The 27,854-nt window shown below is 38.5% G+C and overlaps 1 protein-coding gene across 2 annotated transcripts in view; it reads right to left on the minus strand.

Annotated features, from left to right (window-relative positions):
- Positions 1 to 577: 577 nt before the first annotated feature.
- Positions 578 to 27,854, minus strand: part of fign (fidgetin) — a 39,624-nt gene continuing 12,347 nt past the window's right edge. For both annotated transcript variants that reach the window (XM_083538002.1, XM_083538003.1), the window contains exon 2: positions 578 to 5,104. In XM_083538002.1, the coding sequence (XP_083394128.1) occupies positions 2,877 to 5,104 (2,228 nt within the window). In that variant the 3' untranslated portion in view covers positions 578 to 2,876. The remainder of the gene's footprint in view (positions 5,105 to 27,854) is intronic.

A 27,854-nucleotide genomic window follows, 5' to 3' on the forward strand; every position in this document is an offset into this window, starting at 1 on the left:
GGCTAGAACAGTGCAGAAGAATGCAGGACGAATAAAATACATACAGGGACTGAAAAAAAATGCAAAGCAAAAATCAATCATTTGTGATTGGTTTGTATTTTGAGGGGGTCAAAAATGGTATGCCTTAAACCATTTTGTAGTATATTTCACTAAAGTAGTTTTGCACATGATGATTTTGTACACAGCAGTAATTAGGGGCTTTCACAATAACCTTGAAGTCATGAAGGATCTGTTCAGTTTACAAAGGGATGTTGTGGAAGTGAATGTCGATGGATCGTTCATGCAGCAGAAATTATAAATAATAATACAAAAGAATTATTTACGAAATGAGTGGCTCAAAAGCACCAGTGCAGTTTTGCTTTAGAGCACGCACAGGACTTTATTATTCTGGATGTTGAGATAAATGTGGAAATCCACACCACTAAAATAGAACAGGGCAAACTTGTATGCTATACATAATATATGTATATAAATATATAAATATATAAATATATATATATATATATATATATATATATATATATATATATATATATATATATATATATATATATATATATATATACACACACACACATACATACACACACACTTTCATTTTAGACATGTCTGTTGAAAAGCCACTTGACTGGATTTGGAGTAAATTGGTTATTTGCTTTGGTACAAAGAAGATGCTTTCAGACCAATTACTTTAAACCGAAAGTGCATTTCACAAATGAAATTGTAACATTTACTCTAATGACAGGACCATACAAAATCTGAAGGCGTTCTTGAGGACAGACACCAAATATTTTTTCACTACGTTTCATAATCACATGATTAATAGAGAATGGTGTAATAATTTTACATTTTACAGATGTTGAAAACACTAACAAGATGTCTATGCATGACTGTTTATGCATGGACAAATCACATATGGATTTGGTGGAAGAAATGCTAGATCCATCCACTAAGCACCAGTGACAGAAAAATACAGGAGTTTTTGAAGTGAAAAAGGAACTATGTCAACACTTGAGAACAAATGACATCCTCAACAGCATTATGTAGTAGATGCATGCAATAAGGGCCAAGGATAAACAGTGGGAGGGGGGGAGGAGAGAAAACAGAACAGCCATCCTATGAGCATATGCAGGCTTCTTCTTCAGTGCTGTACACTGGCAGCTCTACAACACTCCACTCACTAGTGCTTCACAAAATGGCAAACATGATATGCTCACAGGATAAAAGGGGCGGTGAGAGTAAACAAACAAGCAAACACAAACATATATTCAACACAAGGCCTTCTTTGACTTTTCCTCATGTGCTATAAACACAGGTGCAAGCTTGTCTCCAGTGCCCCCAGTGGTTCTGCCCAATCATGTAAATAGCGTTGACTGTTAGTAAAGAAATAAAAGCTGCCAACTGTAGAAACTGGAACACCAAAAGGGGAGCACAATGACTAAAGAATCATGACCTCTGAGTGCAACACAAAACCTTGGGAGGATACGTATGGAGGGAGGCTGCGTTATGTATTGTAAGAAGAATTGCACAGACAGTGTCAGTCGCATTTGTTAAATCTTTTCAGCAGCTAGTTTTCGAAACAGGTCTTTCTTTTTGTTTAGAGAGCCTAGAGAGTTTAGGACTTTAAGCTAACCTCTTTAATTTTTGCTTTGAAAGAAAACAGTGATGAACTGAGGTAGAAAAGAACACAGGTTACACATGATCCTTCAGGATTGTTACAGAAATGACACACAGCAGCAGAACAGGTACAAAAACAATACTTACAAATAACCAAAGTGTTTTGTCCCCTAAATATAATATGTGGTGATCTTTGTAAAAGTTTTGGTTCACCTTCAATGAGTCTGTCCTTTCGCTTCATTGATCAGATACATGAACATCAATTTCACAAAAAACAAATAGTGTGGTCCCCTGCAACTTCTCTTTTGTAGCTAAGGCTTTAAATAACCTTTGATTACATAAGCACTATAGAGTCAGTACTGTGCTATGCATGAGGAAAGGGTGCTGTATTCAAGACTGCCACAATTCAGAATTCTTCATTGTTCATTTTTCTGTTTCAAGCTAATCACAATTGAAATAATATTTAATTTTAACTTCAATACTTGACAAAAGAAAGGAAAAAAAAATATTAACACATTTTCCCCCCAAACAGTCCAGAAACTATCTGGTTACATTCATAGTCATATCTTGTCATGTTTTTAATCAGTTGAGGTGAGACTTTAAGCTTGATGCAAATCAAAATCCAAACCCAATATCGAGTGCTTTGACACAATCTTTTGAGGTACTGTACAAATCACAATCACTTTCCTGAGGTTTTTTTTTTTTTAAAGCAACAAAAAAATCCATAAATTAGGGTCCAGATTATAAATGCCACAAGAACAAACGGCCTACAGATCAGACTCAGTTGAGGAATACTGTTGTTTTGTTGTTTTTAGTCTCAGATTAAAGCTTTTTATATTAGCACATGCCACCAATGTAGATTGTGAGGCAAACCAAACAAAATACAAAATAATAAAGCACCACTTTAGGCACTTTATAGCAACAGAATCTCAAAAACAGCAGAATGATATTTACACACAATGGAGTTTGTCTTTGTGGTTAATTCAGTGACAGTGCACTTCAGCAAGTGATGCTCAGCTTCAGCAGTGTTGAGCAAAATTGTAGACTTTCTGTTAGACTATGTGCAAAGAGCCTTATATGGACTTAAGCATAGCTATGCATCATTCAGGTCTTTCAGAGCATCGTTCCATTATGTTATTTATGGGTCATCACTAATACCCACCCTTCAATATTGTATATTTCACCCAAAGAATTCTGAATTGTATTCTCTCCTTACAGAAGTAGAAGTCACCCTATATAGCCCCCCTTAAGCTCCCATTTTACTGACTACAACCAAACATTTTGTTCCACTCAGTGTATGTGTCCAGTTCTTTCTGTGATATGCTGGGTTGAATTTTGCAAAAGACATTTTCAAAGTCCTGGTAAGATAGCGACCTCATCTGTCCTGGTATGATTCCAGACAGTTCTGTGCCAGGCATGCTGTGCAAGGGTCCGACAATGGCTTCCTGGCAAAGACGAACCAGGTCCAACCCAGAGAATCCTTCTGTCCGCTGGACAAGCAGTGCCACCTCTTTGTCACTGAGGCAGTAATTGTGCTGAGAGAGCACCTGACTGATGAGCTGGTGTCGTGCTGAGGTGTCTGGGACTGGGATGAGCAACCTCTTAACAAAGTACCTACGCAGAGCTTCATCTATTTCCTCAGGCTTACTAGTAGAGCAGATAACCAAAACATGGTCCTCTGTTGAGCTGAGCACTCCATCAAGTTGTTGCAGAAGTTCACTTTTAATACGATTCACTGGGCTTTCCTCATTCAGCTGTGGTGACAGTAAGAGATCTACATCACTGACAAATATTACTGAAGGTTGCCGGCAGCGAGCTACAAGGAATGAGGCCTGCACCACCTTCTCGCCCTCCCCCAGCCACTTACTAACTAGTGCTGATCCGCTGAGCTGGAGGAATGCAGCACCCAGCTGGCTGGCCACACAGCGTGCCAGCAATGTCCTCCCAGTGCCCTGAGGTCCAAAGAAAAGGATGCTGCGTGGTAATGGTGCCAGGCCACTGAACATATCTGGCCTCAAAATGGGCCACAAAACCTCCTCTTTAATGGTAGCTTTGACTAGCTCCAGGCCTACAATGTCACTCCAGTCCACAGGGGGCATCTGCTGGAGAACCTCAGTGGTGACCATCTCCACCAGACTCGAGTCGCTATTTTTCAGCTGCTCCTCGGCTGGGTGGCCACTTGAGGGAACTGTGCCAATGGAATGTGGCAAGTGCTGCCTGTGCTCCTCATTGTGCTCATTCATAACAGGTGAACTAAACTTCCCAAAAGACTCACTTGATCTCACGGACCCCATGGAACCTTTAGAAGATCCATAGGATGGTGGGGTGATGGCTCTGCCAGACTGACTGCTGAATTTACGCTGTTGATCCGAGGACATTGGCTGCTTTGTAGGCTTAAATGGCAAAGACGAGGTGTCAGCATTTCTGTCAAATCCATTCCCTCTGCTTGAGTCAGCAAGGTTGCTATCTGGCATTCTGTACATAGGACTCTGAGTTGAGCGCTGTTGGTTGTAACTGAAATTTCCATAACTGGAGTCCATGTCTCCTTGTCCTGTCATGTAGAAAGCTTTTCTTTTCAGTGAGTTGGCTGAGCTGCCGTTCAAAGGTGTTGGTGCAATAGGTGCATGGTTGTGGGACTGATAAGAATAGCCGGGAATGGTGGAGGGGGGGAGTGGAGTTGGAGCTGCAATGCCTGAGGGCAAGTAGGCTGAAGGAGGGGGGGCTCCTCCAGGGCTGTAGCCTGGAGCAACAGATGCCTGGGGGTGATATCCTGTAGGAGGGTAGTTGTAACTAGAGAGGTTAGGCGAACCTGCATTATAGCTAGGCACCAGTGTTGGAGGAGGAGGAGGAGGTGGAGGAGGCTGAAGGAGCCCACTGCTGTGCAAAGGTGAGGGATGTGGGGAGGGTAGAGCTGGGGTGCTTTGCCCACCACTATAGGTGGAATGCAAATAAGTGCCATTGTAGCCAGTCGCAAACTCCTGAGAAGGGATCCCCGAGTGCAGGGCAGCAGGCGTGTGGCTTCCACAACTGCTACTGGAGTAGCTGGGTTCACTCAAACTGCTTGCTACCCCTGACGAGCTACCAATGTTGGCGCCACTGTCTGCTGTCGGCAAAGCAGCTGGCACTACAGCCTTGCTTGCAGATATCACATCTGCGGTGCAGTTCATGGGGTAAATGCCCTCTTGCCATACTTCACTTTCGGATTTGCGTCCATTCAGTAGTCCTGGGACACTCTCTGAATATGAACACAGCAGTGCTCTCTCACTGGGACCTTCCAAGATCCCAGAGTACTTCTCAGCATATTTCTTTAGGAGGTTGGAGGCGGTGAGGGCGGAGATGTCGTCATTGGCCCAGGCATACTGGTAGGTTCTCTGAAGATGCCCACGATATGCCTCAGCTTTGTGCGCTGGGGAGCGGGTCGTGGATGAGATGTCGAAGTGCTGCTCTGCCCACTGCGCATGCTCTGGGGTCCACTGCATCTTTAAGCCTAAATACCCCAAAAAAAAAAAACAAACACCAATGTCAGAAACTTGATAAATAAGGTACAGAGAGAACAGGATCAGCAAAGACCTCAGTTTGTGAAACTCTGCAGAATCAATGATCCAATACATGATTGCTTTTAAACGAAAAGAAAAAAACAGCAAGAGCAACACAAAATATTACTTTCTATTTCCTACTCTGCAGCTCACCTGGAGTGCAGGCTACATATCACAGGCCCTGCTGACAGTTAGTATCGTAGGAGCAGTGCGGATTTGGGCACCAGCACCTGGTTAGCACAGTATAATGCACCTTGCACAGACCGGGGTGACACAGACATCGCAGGTCACTCTATAATCCAACTCTCATCTAAAGCAGTCCCAGACAGTTTCAAATCTGCTTGGAGGAGTGCAGCAAAGCAATCTCCCAGGCAGCGCTCCGCTGCTTTCATCACACAAACCCCACAGCATGGCATGAATTACAACAGCTCTCTGTCTGCCTGCTGCCTCCTAGAGCACTGCTGGCTGGAAAAGGGGAAAAAAACATGCCTCTCTTGTCTTCTCTCTCTCTCTCTCTCTCTCTCTCTCTCTCTCTCTCTCTTTCTCTTGCTCTCTCTTTTCTCTCTTTCTCTCTCTCTCGCTCTCTCTCTCTCGCTCTCTCTCTCTCGCTCTCGCTCTCTCCATTTCTCACTGGCTCTCACTCTCTTCTCTTTCCAGCGTCTCTCTTTTATTGCCTCCAGGGCTCAAAAGCCACCATCAAGTTTAATCCCAAACTCCATCTGCAAACACAAGTAGTTACATATGCTGTCATCTTAGACTCAGCATGGGATTATCAAAGAGGCATTTACTCAAAAACCAATGAGATGTCACTAGTGCTTCACATACAATCACAGTGACATACACACACACACACACACACACACACACACACACACACACACACACACACACACACACACACACACACACACACACACACACACACACACCACACATAACACAGACTACTGATGTTTGGTGCTGTTATCCAGAGGTGTATTATTGTAACAGACAGAGATCACTAAGCTGAAGCATTTCACAATGGCACCACACATACACAGTCACTCATCCACTAAAAGGGAAAAATCGAATCTAATAGTTTATTAAATTCTCTTTGAATTCCTCAGCCTAAAGAATAAATCTTAAATCAAAACCTAAAACCTTCAAATTTAAAACATGTACTTAGAATATAACACAAAGCAATGTCTTCTGTAAGTATTGTCATTATGGACAGATGCAAAATAACCCAGCAATGCCACTGGATATCTTAGACTAAATTACACAGAAAAACCCCTGCTGCTAAATTACAGAGTCAAATCTGGAACTGGTGTGTCAGTGCCAGGACACAGCAGAGCTTTTTCTACAGCAGCACTGAGATAAGTGGTGTCCCCAACCACTAACTTATCAGCAACCTGCCCAAACAGCATGCATGCACGCGCACACACATGTACACACACACACACACACACACACACACACACACACACACACGCACACTAATTAGCAGGATGAGGCTGCACTAATTGTATTAATTTCCAAGGATTTAGGAAAATTATCTGTTCTATGGCTGCCTGTCAGTCCTGTGACTGAATGGCTAAGAAAAGCTGCAAACGATAAACCAGAATCAACATGGCAGCCATGCCAGGGAGCCTATTATTCACATCAACAGTAAAAAATCCACTTCAAAATAATCACAGAATTATAGAATACTATTACCTCAATTAATCACACACTTTCAAATTATGAGAAAATAACAGCAACATGTCACAGAGTTAGCTGATCCCCGCTTTTGAATTTGTAATTATGCTGTAGTTGTTGCATTCAAATGTGTGCTCCTAAACCACTGCATTACTCACTAAGCTAAGCTTAAAGCCTGCTTACTGCTATGGGACATGTGGTATTCCCACAGCAATCCATTTGAGATGCATGTAAATATTTATCTCGGGGGAAAAAAGTGCAAGGAGTGGAGAACATATATTTTCCTTGATGTGAGGATGAGCTTTCATTTCTTTTGTGCAGACTATAAATTGTGTGGTGTGTCCTCCCACGCTGTTAAAGATTACCCTGGGAATTAGATGTCTTGGTAATCTTACACTGTCTGTACATACAATAGCTCATAATTTTTTTTTTTTTTTTTACTTATCACTCATGTTTAAGTCGCCACTTTAATAGGAACACCAGTTGATCAGTTGCATTATCTGACCAGGAAAATCATGTGGCAGCTTTGTGGTGCATAAACTCATTAAGATACAGGTCAGGAGCTTCTTTTAATACCTTTTGCAGCCCATCTGCATAAAGGATTGATGTATTGAGCTTTCTGACATACTTTTGTGCTCCATATGGTAGTAAGAATTCACTGAATATTTATTTCTAAAGCATATTTATTTCAACCCTATAGACTGTAAAAATCCAAGATCATCATCAGTTTCTGATTTTCTTAAACCAGCACCGATAACCAGTGGATTATTGCATTAATGTGCAGATAAATCCTCTCTCTATATATAGGATGTAGGGGATAGCTAGAATTAGAAATTATGAAAGGCTAAAATTCCCTGCAGTATTCACACAGGGATTTCGAACAATACTCCAACGTCCTATTCTAATGACTTTTTATGAAGTGCGCAACACACTAACAAAAGAGCAAATTCAGCGGTAGCTATTTAGCTATTTAAGTCGAGCAAATTAAAAGGCTCATTCTGACATAAGGCAGGGATGCCTTCAAGAAAACCTTAAAGTCTTTTAAATGAGGCATTAAAGAGATTCAATTACATGGATAACAGGGTCTGAAGAAACACACTGTACTAAATGTCTTTTAAGTGACAATATTTATACACACATTTCTGTCATTCACACACTGTAAGGGTGCTGTAAAAGTAATGTGGTGCGTGGAAGGATCATAAAAAAAAAAAAAATGCATCGCACATAATGATTGTGTGATTTGTGGCAGAGGACTAAATAAAAAAAATAAGTCCAGCAAAAATGACAGAAATATGGAGTTAGAGGAAAAAAAAAAAAAAAAAAAAAAAACAGGAACAGAAGGGTAGAGAGAAAGATGGGAGAATGAGACAGAATAAGAGAGCATGAGACAGAGAGAGAGAAGGGACTGCAGAAGATGAATCATCTCCAGTTTAGTTTTAGACTGCAGCTCCTCCGTGCTCTTCATGCTTCTCCAGCCTGCCTGTGAGCATGGTGACACAACAATAAATAACGCAAGCAAACCTATCTCTGTGGGAAATACAGAAATGTCATTTGTGCTATCTCCATATGTCATACCCTCCACAGCTTTGAGATAGAACATAGAGAGATCATGTAGACAAGATTACTAATTATAATGCACTAAACTAACTTATCTATACTAATTATAGTGCTTTATCTAAACTACATTGTAAACTACAAAATTGTTACACTATTCTTGTTATTTGTGCAATATTTTTATTTGAACATCCTGCCAGACAATGCAATATTCAAGGAATGTAAGAAATTCACAAATTTGTCCAATTTCAATGAAAGTTTTCAATACAAAGGCTACGTTGTGTTTCAACATGTTTGCATCATGCACGGTCTGATCACTGCAACAGTTCATTAGGACTCCATCTTAAAACACCGCTAAAAAAACCCCTGAAAACTTTATGCAATGACTTGCTCATTCGCTTGCTCTCGAAGATGCAACTGACATAATTAGTGCTTGTTTCATTTGAGGATGTCTGAGGACCTCTGCTCGAATTCCACTTGCTGGCTCTCGATAAAGCCCTTTGTTTAATTTACCAGCGTCTGAGAGGCTACCTTTACAGTATGCCTGGCAAATCTAAGATTACACTCGGCTAGAAACGATGGAGCCAAAGGTGTATGGTCAACAGATATAGCCCTATTAAGGTCCCTTTGACACTAAAGCTGTGTCTTCGCACATTATGGCTAATAACAGGTGAGCAGTATAGAGGAAAACAGACTACAATGTGCTAATTACATAATAGAAAGGAAATCATCTTGTGTGTAAATTATTACAAGCTAAAAGCTACATTAATGCTGGAAGGAACAAAAAACAGATTTGTGGTATACACATTAATTGTATATCCACACGATTAAAGATTCCTGTCTTGCGTCAGCCATTACGAACTGCGGTGTCTTCTTCAAGCATGATGATAATTATGTGCAGTCCGTGCAGGCCTCTAATAGGTGTGTTATTAGCAAGAGTGATCAACAGTAAACCCCCGGAGAGGAAGCTCTGTTACACCACACTGTTTAATTTCAGACATTGTGATCATGGCCAATGGAACAGAGAAGCTGACCTTTTTGGGAGCTATTAATCTGGCTAGCCTTGGCCGATTTTAAGCAAACAGCGGTGCGCCAGCTCTCTGTCCGTCCAATTTCCCAGTGCGTAAATTGGACTGCCGCTTGCACAATTCTCTATTCATTACTGCGCAGCTGAAAGGAAGCACAGAGGTGGTGGAGTAGTTTTTCTTTCCTTTTTTTTTTTGCTGTGTGTGTGTGTGTGTGTGTGTGTGTGTGTGTGTGTGTGTGTGTGTGTGTGTGTGTGTGTGTGTGTGTGTGAGGGTGTATGAACACGCAATGGCTTTGGGCAGAATTCCCAAGCTCCCTCTCGCTCTCTCACTTCCACTTGCTTTTAGGGTGTTGTGCTTGGGGGATGGGATTTCTTTAGGAGCAAGCTGCTGTAATTGAAGCGTGGCCTAATCAGACTCATTACCATTTTGCCCAATTTGCACCACCAAAGATGCTTATTAGGTAACTGTGTTTGATAAAATGCTCTTTAGAAAGCTAACTGTAATGAGCTCTTTAGAGTCGGGTCCGAGCATGATTATGCCAGTGGAAGTGTTTGGCTGAGCTCATGCAGACGCTTACATTTAGTCATGTACAATGTCATAATTAAGCTACACGACCAGGCCTTCCTTAGCACACAATGAACGTGGTTGCAACCGGGGAGAAACTCAGAAAAATATTTATAATTACTGATCATTACGGCCCAGGGATTTTTATCTGTGCATGTAAACATAATTATGAGAGCCTCTGCCTTTTATAATGTGCTCACAGCACACACAGCATGACAAGCGTGCAAATACTGCAGACAGACATTAATTACATTCATAAATAAAAACAACCTCATATTCTTCTAATGCACTGTCCAGATGCATCGCTCTCTCTCTCTATCCTTCTGTCTCTCTTCCTCTGTTCCCCTGTTCTTTTTTAAGGTGGAGAGGGTGAGATACATTTGTAATTCAATCTCTGCATTTATACGTTATGGCAACAGAAGCCCATTCATCTTACATATCAGTTTAAAACCACTTAAAGTCAATTTAGAAATCTATGTCCCGCTCATTCAGATGGGTGCAGAAGAACAGAGGTCACTATTACATTCCTAATATAGTCCAGAATTTCAATGTCTTTTCCTGTTTTTACAGCACACCATGGAGATGATAGAGCGAGGTAAGATTTAAAGCATAACTATGCAACAAACAGTAAGTGGCTGTTTGTGTGTATGTGTGTGTGGTTGAGGGGGGGATTGTTACATACCTGCATCATCTGACCTCCAGGGTACTTCAGAGTAGAGTAATTCAATTAAGCTTTCTAAACACAATTAATCAGCTAATTAGCCTTAAATGTGTGTCACAGGATGAAGTCCACCATCATTTAGTGACTTAGCTAATTGTAATCTAGAGCTATCCTATGAGACAGAAATTATGATAATCTAAAGATCCATAAACACCCTCAACAGGGGTATTTTAGATGACTTTGACATTCGAAGGTTGACACAGAGGAACATACTTTATTAATAAAAAGTAAATGATCAAAAATAAAAATGTTATACCTTTTTTTTTTTCGGCCTGAGAGTTTTGCTTATAATTTAAACCAGAAACGTGTTTGCTATTTGGCCTGTAGTTGTTTTGCACTGGAAACATACTCATAAAACCATTTTATTCACTGGCCAGAAATTTGGCAAGGAAAAAAAGAAAAAAAAAAACTTTGCCATCATTTTAATATAATAAAAAAAAAACCTGCATTTCTGCAGTGCACCGCCTCTGTCTCAGTTTGTGTCTCACAACTTAGTTTAGAAACTCACATCTAGAGCAAAATACTGCCTGCGACTCATAATACACAGAATAGCAGGTTTGCTTCCTGTAGTTGACTGGGCTAAGAATTTAATATTTTTCTCACTTCAGTCAAACTTTGCTAGAGTTTGATTGGAACTGAACTGACTACCCTTTCCAGATAGTCTCAGACTGCTTATTTATGTATAATTCTAAAAACCTGAATGCATTTCCTGTGCTTTCATTCATTTTTGCCTAAATGAACTGCACTAAAGAAAAAAGAAGAACGCACCAAAGTTTAATTAACTTGATATAAACTCTTTGCAGTAACTAAATCTAAATAGCTTTCAGTATCTGTTCAACTTGAAAAGAATTTTATCACTATTCTATGTATATACAATTCATTCATTCATCTTCAGTAAATGCTGTCTCAGATCAGTCAAGGATCTCAGACCAATCCCAGAAACACTGGGCACGAGGTAAAAATTCACTGTTGATGCTGACTCTAGACTATCAGTAACCATACATGTTCACAAATCCACCACCTGAAATGTTTTTGAGGTGATGGGAGGAATCGAGAGGACCTGGAGGAAAACCATGCAGACAAGAACAAGAACATCTCCGCAAAGACAGTAACCCAAGACAAGTTTCATTATAGTAACTGTGGAACAAACTCCAAAAATCACTACAAAATCTTCACCAGCTTGCTTTTGTATAGAGTGCTCGCCTACTTGAACACGTGTGATTGCAATGATTATGTAGTAAATTGGTCAATGTCAGTAATTTGTGGTTTGACTGTTTCAGCTTTACTCTAGTTAGTCTGTACAGCGGTTAAGTGGCATCTTCCAGCTGTCTGCACTTGACTACTGTAATTAGCACCAAACACACAGACTGCCAGCTACGCTAACATGAAGCAGTGCTAATGTTTTGTTCTAGATTTGTAAAGAGGATCTACAAACACGTTTAGGTTCTATTTGACGCCCCTACAGACTGATTTTATTTATTAGCTTTTAAAATGTTATTAAATTGGACTAGACTTTTCTTAAACAGGGACAATTCCCAAAAACCCTCTCAGAGGAAAATAATGCTTTGATTGCTCATGTTGTGGTTTGTAACTGTAAAGCACAATACCAAAGTAAAATCAGCTCTCTTAGTAGAAACTGTAAATAATGTAAATAATCACATGCTCCAAAACAAGAGTCAGAATTGACTTTTTATCCATTCAATCGCAGATTGAGGCTTTTTTACAGTTTGTAATCAATGTGGAATTGTAATCACGTCTAAGCCTAAAATCCGCTCATATTGATATTATTTAATACAATGCAAACAGAAGTGTGAAAACATGTTTTATAATATTTTGTACTCCTAATTTAATTAGTCTTTCACTGATTCAATGAAACACAAAATGTGCATAGTGAAATTATAGTGTGTGTGTGTGTGTGTGTGTGTGTGTGTGTGTGTTTGTATGAAACAGTTCAGCTGTAAATGCTTCTCCGTTCACATAGTGTATGCTGTGCTCAGATGAGATCTCCTGTATTATTCATGTTCAGCAGAACCACAGAGGACAGTCATCTCCATGGTGGTGTTGTGTTTGTCTGACGCTTGTTTCTGCTAAGTGTTTTCCAAGTAAAGAGCCTGCTTTTTTTCTGCAGCTCAAAATGACATAATACAGACAGAAATGTTGAAAGAAGATCTCAAGTGATAGTGATGTGTGAGCTGTGATGTAAGGCTTTGGATTACCTTGAACAGAAAATGTGTAGTAAATATTGCTTTTCTTACATTCTCCAGAATAGATGTGTAGGCTTTAACAGGCTTAACAACATGTTGCAGGCTGAGTTTTAAACACATACTTGCTCATGGCTCAGTCAGTTCAAGCTGTCAGTTAGACACGTCCACGCACTGGTGTACACGAGAAGAGAAACTGAAGAAGGTTAATAAGGTGATTTACTTCTAATGTGCCATCTGCTTTTGTCTCAGCAGCACCGTCAGCACGCCACAACTTAACTCCCCATATGCAAGCTTCCATCTCTGTGGCGGCGCCTGTGACAGCGCGTCACTTTTATAGCTAACAGTCACTATGTAAAGACGAGCACACATTGGGCCAGGAGACGTTTGGCGATGAGAGAGAAAGGCGGGAGGCCAAAAGCCAGCAGTGATGGGAGGTGAATTTATACAGGGCACTTATCTTTAATATAGCTGGCATGTCAGTCAAGCAGCCCGTTTCCGGTAGACGAGGCCACTTTTTCTAACTCAGCGTAATATTCATGACTGTGCTGTGAGGGAAGGGCAGCTGTGACAGAGCTGTAATCAGTTCAATCTGCTAAACACTGATTATGCCTCTCAAAGCTGCACTGATACGATGCTCTCCTCTTCTTTCCTTGTGTTCTCCTGGCCCACCCTTCCTCTTCTCTTTCCCCTCCTCTTCTCATCTCCTCCACATCTGCTATAAAAAAAATATTTTATACCTAGCTAACCTAAAACAGATTTTGTCTATAGAGATGTCCTTAAAACTATTTCAAATATAAATAAAACACAGGAAACAGCCTGCCAGGTGGATAAGAATAGATAAAGTTATATTAGTTTGTTAATTAGAAAAATAATCCAGGTACGACAGCAGATGTTGCATTTCAGTTGCCAAATAGTGTAGAATTTCATCAACCTATAAAATCTAAGTGTTTCTTTCTCATGTCGTTTATACACATTGTAATGCACTCTCCTTATCCATCAATCCAAAGCCAATGAGCTAATTATTTAGCCAATAACCGCACCACAACGCACATTCCACCAACGTTTTTATAAATCATTGCACGCAATTCGCTTTCTGATATTAAGTGGCTGGTAAGTATGGTGGATACATCATATTTCAAGAGTAGACAATATACGTGAACATGACAGCAGGGAGAATAATGGCCATCCATTATCTTATATTGCTTGCAATAATAATTTTCAAGGCCCTCGTTTCATGAAGGGTCCATCATATGCTTAGCACAACGACTTTCCTACGTAATCCAAAATGGATCTTTAAAGGTCATTAGTAGAAGTGAGGTAACAGAGAGATGTTTCCCTCCCCCTTGCCTCCCTCTTTTTCCTTCCCTCCCTTGTTTATCCCTTGTGTCTCTTCGCATCCCTAAAAAAAAAAAAAAAAAAAAAAACACATTTAGTGTACTAGGCACGTTTCGTTCATGAGAATGAGAATGAAACAGCATGTCAGATATTTTGTTGTCTGTCAGAGGTTTTTAAGCATCCACGAATTGTGTAAGACATTGCTGCAATTGCACGAGTGCTGAAACTGATCCTCACCCCTTAAGTCAGTGAATCCTTTCAATCTAGGATGAGATTTACTGCTCTCTTCTTCAAGAGATCAGTGTTTGGATCTGCTAATTTTTCAAGTCAAGATTTGTTCGTCTTACATTTAGCAGGTCAGTGCCTTTTTTTTTTTTTTAAATAGTTTTTTTTTTTTTTTACATGATCTGTTTTATTTGCTTGCATGTTGTATTCGCATTTGCATCCATGCCAAACACAATTCATAACCCAGAGTAACTAGATTTTTTTTTTCACCTCCGCCATTTAGTGTGCTTAAATATTGAAATTAGTAAATCTTTGGTTATGGCTGAGGCTTGCCCCTCTCTCAGCTGAGTTCGATGATTTTCATTGCAAGCAATATTAGTGTAAAAAAAAAAGTATACCATTTTTAAATATGAAAAATATTAAATGTATTAAATATTTTGATAGTTTGGACTTATATATATTGTAATATATAATGTTAAAAATTTATATTATTTTTCCGCATGATCAGGCTGCACCTTTAGGCAAATTGTGTAACTGAATAGTCTGTTTAAAAAAACTAAATGAATCATTTAACTGACTAATTTGACATTTAAATTACTTATGGGTTACTGACAAGACTCAAAAAATTAATCCGCAAGTGCAAAGTGCAGTAAATACCAAGAGCATAAATTTGCTTAGAAATTATGGCCTGTCGATGGATAATTTCTGATGATACCCTTCTGTAAATGCTGTTAAAAAGAAGCATGCTGATTTCTTTACGCTTTATCCAGAGGTTTATAAAAATTAATTAGTAAAAATACAATTGTACAAGTATTATTAAAACAAATTAAAATTTTATGTATGCATTTTAGTGGACACAACTAAATAAATAAATACATACTGACTAATAAATTAACCTCCTAAAGCTACTATTCCGATTCATATTACTCATTTTAATATTCATTTCTCGTTCTATCTATAAAGCACAAAACATTTAAACCTGCCTAAAGCACAGGTGAAAAGACTGAACTCTGTATTGGTTAAACAGTCATTAATGCAGCTGTCTAAATATGATTCTTAGCCTAGATAAATTGCAGATGGTCATGTGGTCTTTCATATATTTTAAATGTGAAATTCTTAAGCACGCCAAAGTCCTTCCATAGTAAAAAATAAATAAATAAAATAAGCTGATGCCTGTAAGCAGTTATCGGCCAATAGTTTTTCTTCTCAAGAGTTAATATGTATATGGAGAGAGAGAGAGAGAAAGAGAGAGAGAGAGAGAGAGAGAGAGAGAGAGAGAGAGAGAGAGAGAGAGAGAGAGAGAAAGAGAGAGAGAGAGAGAAGTGATCTCAAAGACATTCACTCTTATTGGAAAAAATGTGATTGGGTAAATGAGTAAAGTAATAATGCAAGGATTTTCTGGGTTTGACAAGTCAGAATATTACAAACACACTCATGAAAAATTTTGTGTATAACCAAGGTACTGTGGTAGAAACTGTGTTGTGAGGAGCACTTGACCTTGTTCATAACAAAGTCTTCTGAAACTACATAAAAATTACCTATTGAATATGAACACAAAGTTCCTTTCAACCATTTGTCAATGCTTTGAATTTAGTGAACAGAAATCCCACATTTAAAAAATCTAAATGTCCAAGCCTTGGTAATTTAATTTCAATAGAGGAATCAGATATGCTGAAGTGAAGAGTTTCTTCCAAGGACGGAGAATGATCAGAAGCACGGTGAATGAAAAATATCTTTATTTGTTCTTCTGTAAAGGAAGCACGGGCAGCGGACAAAGGCAAAATCTACACCCCTTTTCCATGTTGATCAACTCCTGCTAAAAAATATATGTAACAAAGAACTAGAAATAAAGGTCTGCCTGATAATAACCAATTTAAAATGTTTAAATGTTCTTTATGCACAACTTCTCCAGCAGTAGTAGAAAACAGTAGTTTTTTTTACCCTAAAATGACTCACTTTAATTCACTAATGGCACAAAGAATGATACACAATACCTTCCCCCAGTACTGATAGTGAAACCTTGAATATCAACAATGAATATTTTCAAGTTTCATTTAAGATGTCCACCTAAAATGACCAAACTGTCCAAACACTGCTTTTTTGCAGGAAGTAATACACAGTCACAGCTGTGCCACAATCTAAAATAAATGAAGTGCAGGCATCAATATATTTTTCTGCCAAAAAAAAAATTAAAAATTAAAAAAAATAATTTCTGTAGCTGTTGTCTTCTAAACTATGAGTATATACTGTAAGTATTTAAAATATATATGTATTTGAAATAATCTGAACTATTCACAGCTATAACTGACATTAAATCTTACATCAGGAAAAGTGTTTTGAACATCTTAACATTTCATAAATCCTATATTAGAGACAAATCTAACATTCAAGTGTATAGATAAAAAGGAACACCATATAGAGAAAATCTTTACTGTAAAAGAATAAATTCACTAATAATGTATGCTTTAGTTCGTTCAATACCATTAACGCATTTCACACTTAGATGTTACATTACAGCAACAACAGTAAAACACTCAAAATCTTAGAGATGTCATGTTAAGGCCTCGCCACGGGTGAACGCATACTTGAGAGCTTTCCTGTCCACGAGTGGTGAAAGAGTGTGAAAGTGATCTATTGGTAAGACTTGCATGACGCTGAACTCGTTTTGGCTAGCGAGCGTCCAGCGCTGGCTCGAGTTTTCCGGCAGATCAGAGCAGGCAGCTTGGGTTCCGTTTGTGCATATGAAAGTGAGCTGGCCGGGACTCAAACTCTCTCTGCAGTCAGTGTGTTGAATAATGTATCTCGAGGTGTCACGAGGGCCTCAGCAGCCTTTTCTGAGCCAGATTTAAATGTTTACACTCAATTGAAACCAGCTATGATACATCCCCTCTATTACACACACACACAAAAAAAACTAAACATGTACATATATAATAGGCACCTGGCTTTTTTTATGGAACACATGCTCTAGAGCAAGACTGATGTAAATCAGTCTCACATAAATGCAGAGATTATTGATGTTGTACAGAGAAATTTACCGTGTCTGCATTTGTGCTGCACGTTTAAATCATATCATGTTTTCACTGATACATTTTGCAGGTCAATGAAAACACCTGTCTAACTAAAAAAACATAGATAGATATTATCAAATAAGCTATACAGGCATAACCACATGCAGTTACAATATATATATATATTAGGGCTTTCAGGATTAACGTGTTAACGCAATTTCATTTTAATTATAAAAAAAAAAACAATTTTCCCTACATGCTTTGCATTGAGAATGTTTTCACTAATAATAAACATACATTTGCATAAAGCATCCATATTTGTCTATGCTGATGCTGATTAGAGTATTAACAAATTGAAAAGTTTAGTTTAAGGTACATTTTGAACAGATAAAAATGTTTGAATAAGTTGCGATTAATGTGAGGTAACTCATGACAATCATGAAATTAATCGATTGACAGCTCTAGCTCTAATATATATATTGTTTAGTCTAAGCTCGGAAATTTTAATGTTGACTTTGATGCCTGTCTTCTCTAAAGTGTAATAAGAAAATAAATTGAATAAACAAAATAATTGTGGAAAAGCTTTAAATATCCAAAATCACAACTTTTCAGGAGATATGATCATAGTAGTTCACACATTTCTTACAAATTCAGGAACCCTGTACTGTGCATAGGATGGTGCCAAGCCTGGCACACTTCACGTTTGCTGTAAACAAAAATAAAATGGGAAAAAAAAAACTAATTTCTCCCCTCTAGAATAGCGCTTCTCAAACTTTTTTTGCAGCCAGGGACCCTTTTATCTATAAAAATGAATTCATGGACCCCCTCAGTACAGAGTTATTTTTGAATGTAATCCAAAAATTCAAATATAAGGCACATGTGTGCGCAATTTAACTTTTTTTTTTAAAAGCCATTAAAATAGGGCGCATTCTACTTCTTCCACTGACAAAACATATATACAAGTTCATATTATTTATAGGCCCACATGATTTTAAGTTATTAAGTTGTGGATTAAAACCATTATTTTCAAGTGACTAGTCAAGCAAGTTAATAACTATTAGAGCTTGGTTATAAATTAAATAGCTATGATAGTGCTGGCTTTTTATTTAGCCAATTCTAATAAAAAAAAGTAAAAACATACAAAAATAAAATGAAATCACAGACCTTCTGACTGCTTTACTGAATCCTGGGGACACTTAGTAAAATGTATTGGGTGTGGTCTAGTTATGGCTGAAGACATAAAAGCAAAATAGACAGCTGAAAAAACCTTGTCTCCATCCTCCTGTACAACAGAACATTTCTGAACAAAAATCTAACGCCTGGTTTTAAGCAAACAGATATAATAACACATCACACTAAATTCATCATAGCATTGTTAATGTACTTGCATGTCATCATTCAAATGCAAATTTAAACGTTCCAACCTTTCCATATAATCATAGATGATTTCAGAGCGGATGAGGCGCTGGTGTTGACAGTGCTGCCTGCACTGCCTAATAGCCCATGATGGCGTTCTGTCTGCCTAACACTCGACAGGCGAAAGAGACAAGTGTTTCACATTTGGCATTTTCTTATGCAAAGCAATAATTCACGGGGTCTCGGGCATATGCGCAGCGCCATTGTTCTGTCCAAATGATGCTCATTAAGGCATGACACCAGAGGCCAAAAGACTGCCGAGCCAGTGGAGAGCTCTAAAGCAAGCTAAGCACATCAACAGTGGCTGGAAAGCCCTGTTTCAGTACTACAGAGAGATTAAATTTAAATTATTCTCTGTCTCTCTCACAAACAAACAAAAAGCAATGTGAGGAGACTATTTATCAATAAGAGGGAAAAATGAACTCGTTGGTGGTGGTGGGGGGGGGCACAAGTCTATATCAGCATGTGTGAAGAATTTTTAACTTTAGCTAGAAAATGTCTTAAAACCGAATGATCCATGAGACAGGCATGTGCCACTGAGAGTAGAGATGATTCTGGATTGAATCCTCTCAGCATAAGATTGATGGATGAGTCTGACATTGTGGGTGTCAGGACATATTTACATTTCTCCATTTTGTAGATGCTTTTATCTAACATGACTTAGAAAGATTTACAGCCCACACATACAGATCAATTGTGGATTTAAGGGTCTTGCTCAAGAGCCCAGCATTTCCTTGCTGGAAATCCTGGTCTCTGCTTTCATACCTAGAGTTAAGGTTGTGGGGTTCAATCTAGGGTTGAGAAACCTTAAATACTTAGATAACACTGTCCTGGTCTGAGAACACTACACTTGGTCCACTGTTCTTTTTCTTTGCCCCTCACACAGTCCTCTTCTCTCTCATGTGCACACACAATGTCTCTAGAGATCACTTACACACTTCAGAAGAGAAGATCCCAAGACTATTACCTCTCTGCATGAAGCATAGTTGACCAAACTCTATTTCATCCCCCAAAGGCCTTGTCCCAAAGTCATAATCCTAATATAATAATAATAAAGGATGAAGCTAATTAATCAACTCCACAGATTTTTTAGTTTCCAAAACCATTCAAGGTGCTAAACCAACTTTCTGGCTGGTAAATCTAAAGTAACGCTCTGAAACCTACTGGAAAACTGCCAGATTGTTGAGGTTCTCCAGAACTTAATCACCCAACCACCTTGTTGTCTAGATCTAGAAAAGCACCCTGATTTGTGAGTCTAGGTTTCTGCCTTCACACACCCTTAACCAAGCTAAACTAGTTGCTTGTTAAATAAAATTATTAATAAATTGAATGCTGGGAACATATCACACAATGCCATACCTGGTCATTCTCATACAAACCTCATATCAGACCACACACTTCTGACAACTGTTGTTAATTCGTATAGGATCCCAGGTCCAATGGACACCTGAGACTGACCAGCCTGCTAAAATATATAATTTCGGTGCATCCACAAAACCACCACAGCCAGCTCTGGAGAACAATATTACCTGTTGGCTCAGAAGAAAAATCTAACGAATCAGGCCATGGCCCAGAGGACAATGAATGGTTTTAACGAGGGAAGAATTTACATTTAGCAGATGATGCGGTCCATCACAAAATGGACACAAAAAAAAAAAAGATCTGAGCACATACATATTTGTGGTTGCACTTCTCAGCAAATACAAAAGACAGCAGGCACTCATTTAAATTACAAACCAATAGACCTGGTCCATTGCAAATAAGCACATTACCTCGTTCAGTGGTCCGATTCAGGCCTGTGATTACTTCACACTCACCCTCCATTACACACAGCACAACAAAAGTGATTGTGAAGTGGAAAAATAAACTCTGCATGGGATAATCCGATTCCTGTTAACATGTTGTTGATGTAATTAATAAAACCATTCAAGCGCCGATGTGCTGTTTGTGCAAATTTCTGTTTACAGAAGAATAAAATGCAAAGCCTCCTATTCTACATGGGTGGCTGCAGCTGAACTGTTTCTGATTAGATGAAGGTGCACTTGAATACAAGTCAAACATTTCACTCTGACCAACTGTGAGTAAAGGCACCTCTTGAAAAATTAGATATGTCACAGATAACAAAAATTGCATGTGGTTAATAAATTCTTACACTCTGGCTACTTAACAGCCTGTGCATTTTACAGTCGGAGTCATTTGAGTGCTTGACTAGATTGTGTTCTCTGATGCTTACTGTTCGTCAAGCACAAAATAAACCCCACACAGCTGTGAGAGTGAAAAGCTCCATCACCTTTTTCCTCCTATGCTCTCAGTCATTTACATTTCAACTTCTTCTACTACCCTTTTCTATGACACTTGAGAAGAATAAAAACGTGAGTCTATATTTAGCTAAGAAAAACCCTCAGTTAAGAGTTAATCTGCAGGTGCATGGTGGAACAGGGAGGGTATAGTACAGGTAAAGTAGGGGAACAGCTGCATCAAGCCCTGCAACACTCGCTACTTAAATAAACATTGCAAAAGCTCCACTTAAAGGTTTTACCCAAAAATAGACTATGCAGCTATAATGCGCCATAGCAGATGCTACAAGCATGTGACCCACTGCAGTCTCCAAACTATAATCACCAGAACTTTCAGCTGATGGTCGCAAATCCTAATATATATCACATATAGGATAGATAAACAATAGAAATACCAGGGAGCAGCACTACGGTAATCTGGATGCAGAGTTAGATCCTTAATCAGCGAGCTGGGTGGGACAGTGACAAGATTATGAGTGAATCGCAATGAATAGTCTAATAGATAAAAAGGACCCATTCAATAAGATTAATATTTGGCTACACAAATTATGAAAAATACATTCCTAACCACATGCAATACTTTTCTTTTCACATTTCTGTATGGTTTAGGAATATGGGTGTTACTACACTTAAATTACATTACATTATTGTTGCATTTTGCATTCATATACAGTACCTGTATCATGTTCTGAAAACCCCAAAACAACAAAACTTGCACAGTAGTTAAAGTAACAATAATAAAGCTAGTGCTTTTAAACCTATTATTATTAGTGATTATTATAGTATTGTTGTTTGTATAGACTAATAAAAAATGAAAGATGTGGTAACTGACCAGCCCTGTGGCTTATGAAAAATGTAGAGCTTCGTCGGTACTGGATATCTGAACGAAATTTAAACAGCCTTGTTGGTGCAGCCAAGCTCTAAACCACTGTGGAGAGAGAGAGAGAGAGAGAGAGAGAGAGAGAGAGAGAGAGAGAGAGAGAGAGAGAGAGAGAGAGAGAGAGAGAGAGAGCATCTAGACCAGCAGATCAGTTTGGATATACATTAGTGCATGATGTGCCTAAATGCCCCCTGGTATGAAAGCAATAGAAAATAGTCTGTAGAGAAATACAAAAGAACACAAATAAAACTTTGCTCAGCATCTCGATTTTTTGTGCTACATTTGTGTCTGTTTTAAGCAGATTTTATTAGCCTTAGTAACTTCAGGCACACATTTTCCTTAAGGGAGGCCCTTAGCCCCATGGTACTCTATATTGATTTTTACGTCTCTCCTGATTGAAAATCCTTTGTAGTGCAGAGCGAGGCTCAATCTGCCTCTGGGAACCAAATTCGTCCATCTACTTCACAAACTTAAAGACATGTCTATTTATGAGTTGGCCAACTTCGAGTCGAATAAGTTTCACTTCACTAAAGCTGTGGGAGAAAAATGACACTACGGGGAGATCAATATATGCAAATCAAATGGGTCATTTACATATTTTACATTATGAAAGTAGGCTTATATCTAAGAGGATGTTCAGTGTAGCACACATCGAGATTCTACTCAAGCTCTTCACTCTATACTGGTAGGCGTTGATAGTAGAAAATTGGCACATATATGAACAAAGCTCTTGAAACTCCCTGCCTGGGGAAAGCTTTTTTTTTTTCTTTTTTTCCCCAGGAAAAGGTACATAACAGCAGAATGTAATTACTGCCACTGATCGTATATCAAAATGACACCCTGTTTCCTTACCATTAACATGCAGGTCTACATGCAGCGGATTAACAAACAGAACATGTGACTGGTGTGTCCACCGCTTCTGTGTTAATGTGATCAAACCAGGAGATAAAATCCTGCTCAATGTAAGACAATAAAGAATTCATTAAATAAATAAGGAAAAGCTAAACATGTCTCTCTGAGCTCTCTGGGTATTGTTCTTCCAAGCAATGTACAAATAAACTGCAATTAAAAATCCCGATAATGCTTTTGTCGAACGATTAAGCGTTAAGAGCAGTAGACAAAAGAGAAAGACAACATGGTGGTCAGCTGTAAATAGCATTGCTCCGTCTGGAGCCCATGCTGCTCGGCGGTCACTATTGACTGCGGTGGCAGGAGAAGGTCAGGCGCAGAACACGGGCCGCTCAAAAGGTGGAATGAGGAAACTGAAGCAATCTCTGGTCAATATGAAATAGAAATCTCTGGACTGTACTGCGCCAAAGTTACTGGAGTGAGGTGGCCCTGCTGCATGGGGAACTTTCCTGAGTGGAGGGGGGTGTTATGGGAAATTGGCTCGCCCACTGGCAAAGTCTAGCACAGCTCAAATAGAGGATCACACCACACACATCACAGAATACAGATCTGAGCTTTATACAGCACACAGGAGGCAGTGAAGTTTGTTTCAGCACCCTCTAAAACCTACCTACCATCCAGCAGGCCTACAGCGACATGTCTTAATAAGTACACACTTTTAACAAACCGACAATATAAACTGCTGTATTGTACTATATATAATACCACAAATCAAATTTTATGATTTATCTTTTTTCCCCTTTAGAAACTATTAAATTTTTTTGGGTTCATCCCTCTAACCCTAACCCTTACATAACAAATTTGTTTTGTTAATTCTTCTTATTTAATTCTTAAGGTATTTATTTATTTTTTTTGTCACTTGTTACTACTATTCAAAAATAAAATTTTACAAACACATATTTTGTCTGATTGCATGTGCTTTTGTTTTTACAGTTTTGTTTTAGTTTTAATATTATTTGCCATTTACCAACACTTTTTACACTCAATCAGTTTTTCTCTTGATATGCTTTTAGAATTTATACTTTTATGGTTCATTTAGTTTTCATTTAGTCTTTTTTTTAATAACTATCAAATATCCTTTGTTCTGTTTTTTATTTCTTTATTGTTTTTATTTAGTTTATTGCATTCTTTCGATTTCTATTATTCGTTTTGCTACTCTTTTGTTACTGTGTTCGTTTAATATTTACTTTAATTTGTGTTTTTCCATTTGTTATTGTTAATTGATTTCTGTTCAATTATGTATGAACATCATCATCATCATCATTATTATTGTTATTTTTTGTGCTCTTATTATTATTGCATTTTTATATTTTGAATAATGAAACTAATTTTTAATTAGTAACTTACCTTCAATTAAACTGACCTGAGAGCAAAGTAAACACTTTAAAGATTTATGTCTAAAAAAAAATATATAATAATAATAATAATAAAAAATAAAAAGGGGGGTGGGGATCACTTGGCATGTTCACATACAGACATTACAGCCTTCTGCAGTGTCAATGTTGCCCTGTCCTGAATCACATTAATGACTAACATGATTTAGTGACTTGCAGGTTTCCTCAGTATTATTATGGCAATTACAAACTTTGACTGGAAGTGGCTGATTAGATTATAATTAAAATGTGTGCACAGAATAAAAAAAACTTCAAATTTCCTCTATAATTTATTGAACATTTAAAAAATTACCACAAATGCTATGTGAGCATAATCTCGGTCAAATCGGGTCTGATTTTCTATATTATGCAAAACCTAAAACCTCCTCCTCTCTCAGTCCTTGAGTTTCCTCAGGATCAGTGTGTTCTGGAGACTTAAAGCCACAGGTCTCAGTGCACGAGTACTCATCTGTCTCTCTCTTTGGCACATGTTGATCCATCTCTCTCTCACTCTTGTTTTCTCTCTCATAGAGTGATACTTCGCAGCCAGTGTTCGTGTTTCATCGCCGTATCGATTTGAAGAGAGGGAAAAGGTATAATTCACAGCTAATGTGGGTATGACACTCAGCTGAGCAAAAGCACCAGCCCCCAGCGCACACACACACACACACACACACACACACACACACACACACACACACACACACACACACACACACACACACACACACACACACACATATAATCCAGATAAATGCACACATATATATATCCCTTATTTTAATGTGAATAGTAAGAATATAGCATCAACAGCATCCACATGATCAAACAAATCACATGAACAGATTTGTAATGAGTCCAAGTCCATGCACTAATGTGAAAATAATGTGAATTGTCCCATGCAAAAATGACTGTGATTTTTCCATAAAGTCACGGACATATGAATCTCTGTGATGGGTACAGCAGTGAGTCTAACCTTCAACATCACAGCTGCGTAGTCCATCAACAGCACAATAAATCACACAGCCAAACAAAACTGCTGCTTTTAACCTCCTGGTCCAGAGTGTTAATAAATATTAATAGCGTTCATTGCACACCACTTTCAGCTCTATTTAAGAGCTATAAAGGCAGTGTCAGTGCCCATTCACAGCTACACTAATACTTGCACCAAAAAAAATAAAATAAAAAAAAAATAGAAACGCTTGCTGACAGCACCGCTGCACTTCTAAATGGATGAATATTGAATTGACATTTTGCACACTAGTCTGATCATGCACAGTTTTCCTTCCTGCAACAGAAGGCAAATGAATTTTGCTCAGCTTCGTGTCCGGACGCTCTTTTTCAGTATGCAGCTTGCGATGAAAGTGAAACGGGTTGACAGAGAAATAAGGCGGCTCACTGGCTGTCTTAATGGCAGTAAATTGAAAGCATTAGCTGAAGTGAGGCCTGAAGGACAGCTAGAGGCAGAATGGGGGGGTGGCGAGAATGGCTTGTAGAGCTGAGAAAGGACGGGAGAAAGTGTGACACGGAAATGTGTGAAAGAAAAAAAAAAGGTAGATGTCAATTTGTCTTGATTAGGCCCAGAAAAAAGGAAAACTAAATGAAATGAATGAACATAAGTCCTTTACCTTCACCTCTTCTCAGTATGCAAACAGTAAGCTGCATGCAATTTAATGCCTACCTCATAAAGAACACACATTACACTAACCTCCATATGCCATCTAAGTATGATGTTGAATAGAGTCATTTATTTACACAAAGATAATCATAGTTTGTCATTAAACAATTTAATGAAATGTAAAAAATTTTGTTATTGAACAGGATTTAACTTCCTGTTCGCTGGTATTCTGCTGGTCCACTGAGCATAATGAGTTTGTGTAGAACGCAAACACGCACATGCAAACAGCTCAACAGCTCAAACAAACCTGAAAAGGCCTTCATAAGTGGCCACCTTCCATTAAGAGGAAATCAACGTACAATCATTTACGTAGTTAAGTAACGAGCGAATGCGAGCACGAGTGTGTATTTGCATGTTCTGTATTCTTCCCAATTAAAAGCTAATTAATTAGATACAATTCTATTAAGGAACAAATCCCACTCATCAATATACAGAGCCCGGGGTCATTCGCTGCTCAAATGAGAATCGGGTTTCTTACACTGCCAGCCACTAAAAAAAACCCACTAGCACAGGGATTAAAAAAGAAAAAAGAACAGCAAACAAAACCACTGACTCTAGCAGATGACTCATGGATTTACTTAAACACTAGTGCACATTAATGATTTGGAAAATGGAAAAATAGATACAAATATAGCCAATTTTTAACGTCCAGGCTCACCTTATATAAATACCATTTTTCTTTGCGGAAATCGAATAGGAAGGTGTAGATGGCCTAAGGGCCTGCAAAGACACATGAGCTCATTTCACACAAGCTTACGAGTCTATGTGAAAAATATAGTCAACTTCATTACCACGATGCAGAAGTGCAACTTTGGAAATCGCAATATTAAACAATTTGTCAAAATGGCAAAGGATCACAAAGCTAAATTTATAACACCAGAGACTAGAAGGAAAAAAAAAAAAAGAACAACGAATTGATAAAAATAGTGATATGTGATGTAGATTTTGTTTGCAGAAAACCTGAAATACTTGCCATTATGCTTGTCTGTAATCTGTGTTAATAGAGGTCTCTGTTGTCCTTGAACAATGTTCATAATGTTACCTTTCTTTTCTACAGACAATGAGCCGTTCTGTTCTCAAGCTGTTTTTGTCAAGCCTCAGACAGCGATGTTTTAAAGTTAAAGAGCCAAAATGCTTCAGCACTAACATGCACATGCGTAGCCTGTTTATCTCTGTACTACGGTGTGCAGGTGCTGATTTTAAACATGCATTTTCTTTTAAATATATAACAAACGCAGTAGATCAGTAGTAGTTCTATAGTATCTCATTAACGATCATCTCTGTTTAAACACTGTAAGCATCCGATTCTAAAAGACGTTGCTCTTCCTGGATTCCGACACTGGCCACACACGCAGATACAGACACACGCACACGCACACATACATACACACACACATATATATATATATATATATATATATATATATATATATATATATATATATATATATATATATATATATATATATATATACACACACACACAGACACACACGTGTAAAGCCATAGCCTGGGGGTAGCGGGAAGCTTGTATTGCATGTTGCTGGCGGCGGTATGACGTAGCAGCTTCTATTTCAAGAGAAAGAGAGTTGAAGTGAGGCTGCCGTGAGTGTAACACTGACCCCTCGTGACCTTTGACCCGAAACACTGCCCGAGGCTCCAACTCGGCAAATCCTCATTCGTTTGCAATTACAGCCCTGGCCCTTTTCTCACGAGAGAGCTCAGGCTAAATCTGCACGATGGTGAGCAAGAATTTAGTCAAAACTGGCTTTTAATCAGGGCCATGCTGCAAGCTACTGGTTGTGTGTTTGTGGATGTGGGTCTCACTG

Source organism: Silurus aristotelis, assembly GCF_946808225.1.
Source record: "Silurus aristotelis genome assembly, chromosome: 3".
Classification (NCBI taxonomy): domain Eukaryota; kingdom Metazoa; phylum Chordata; class Actinopteri; order Siluriformes; family Siluridae; genus Silurus; species Silurus aristotelis.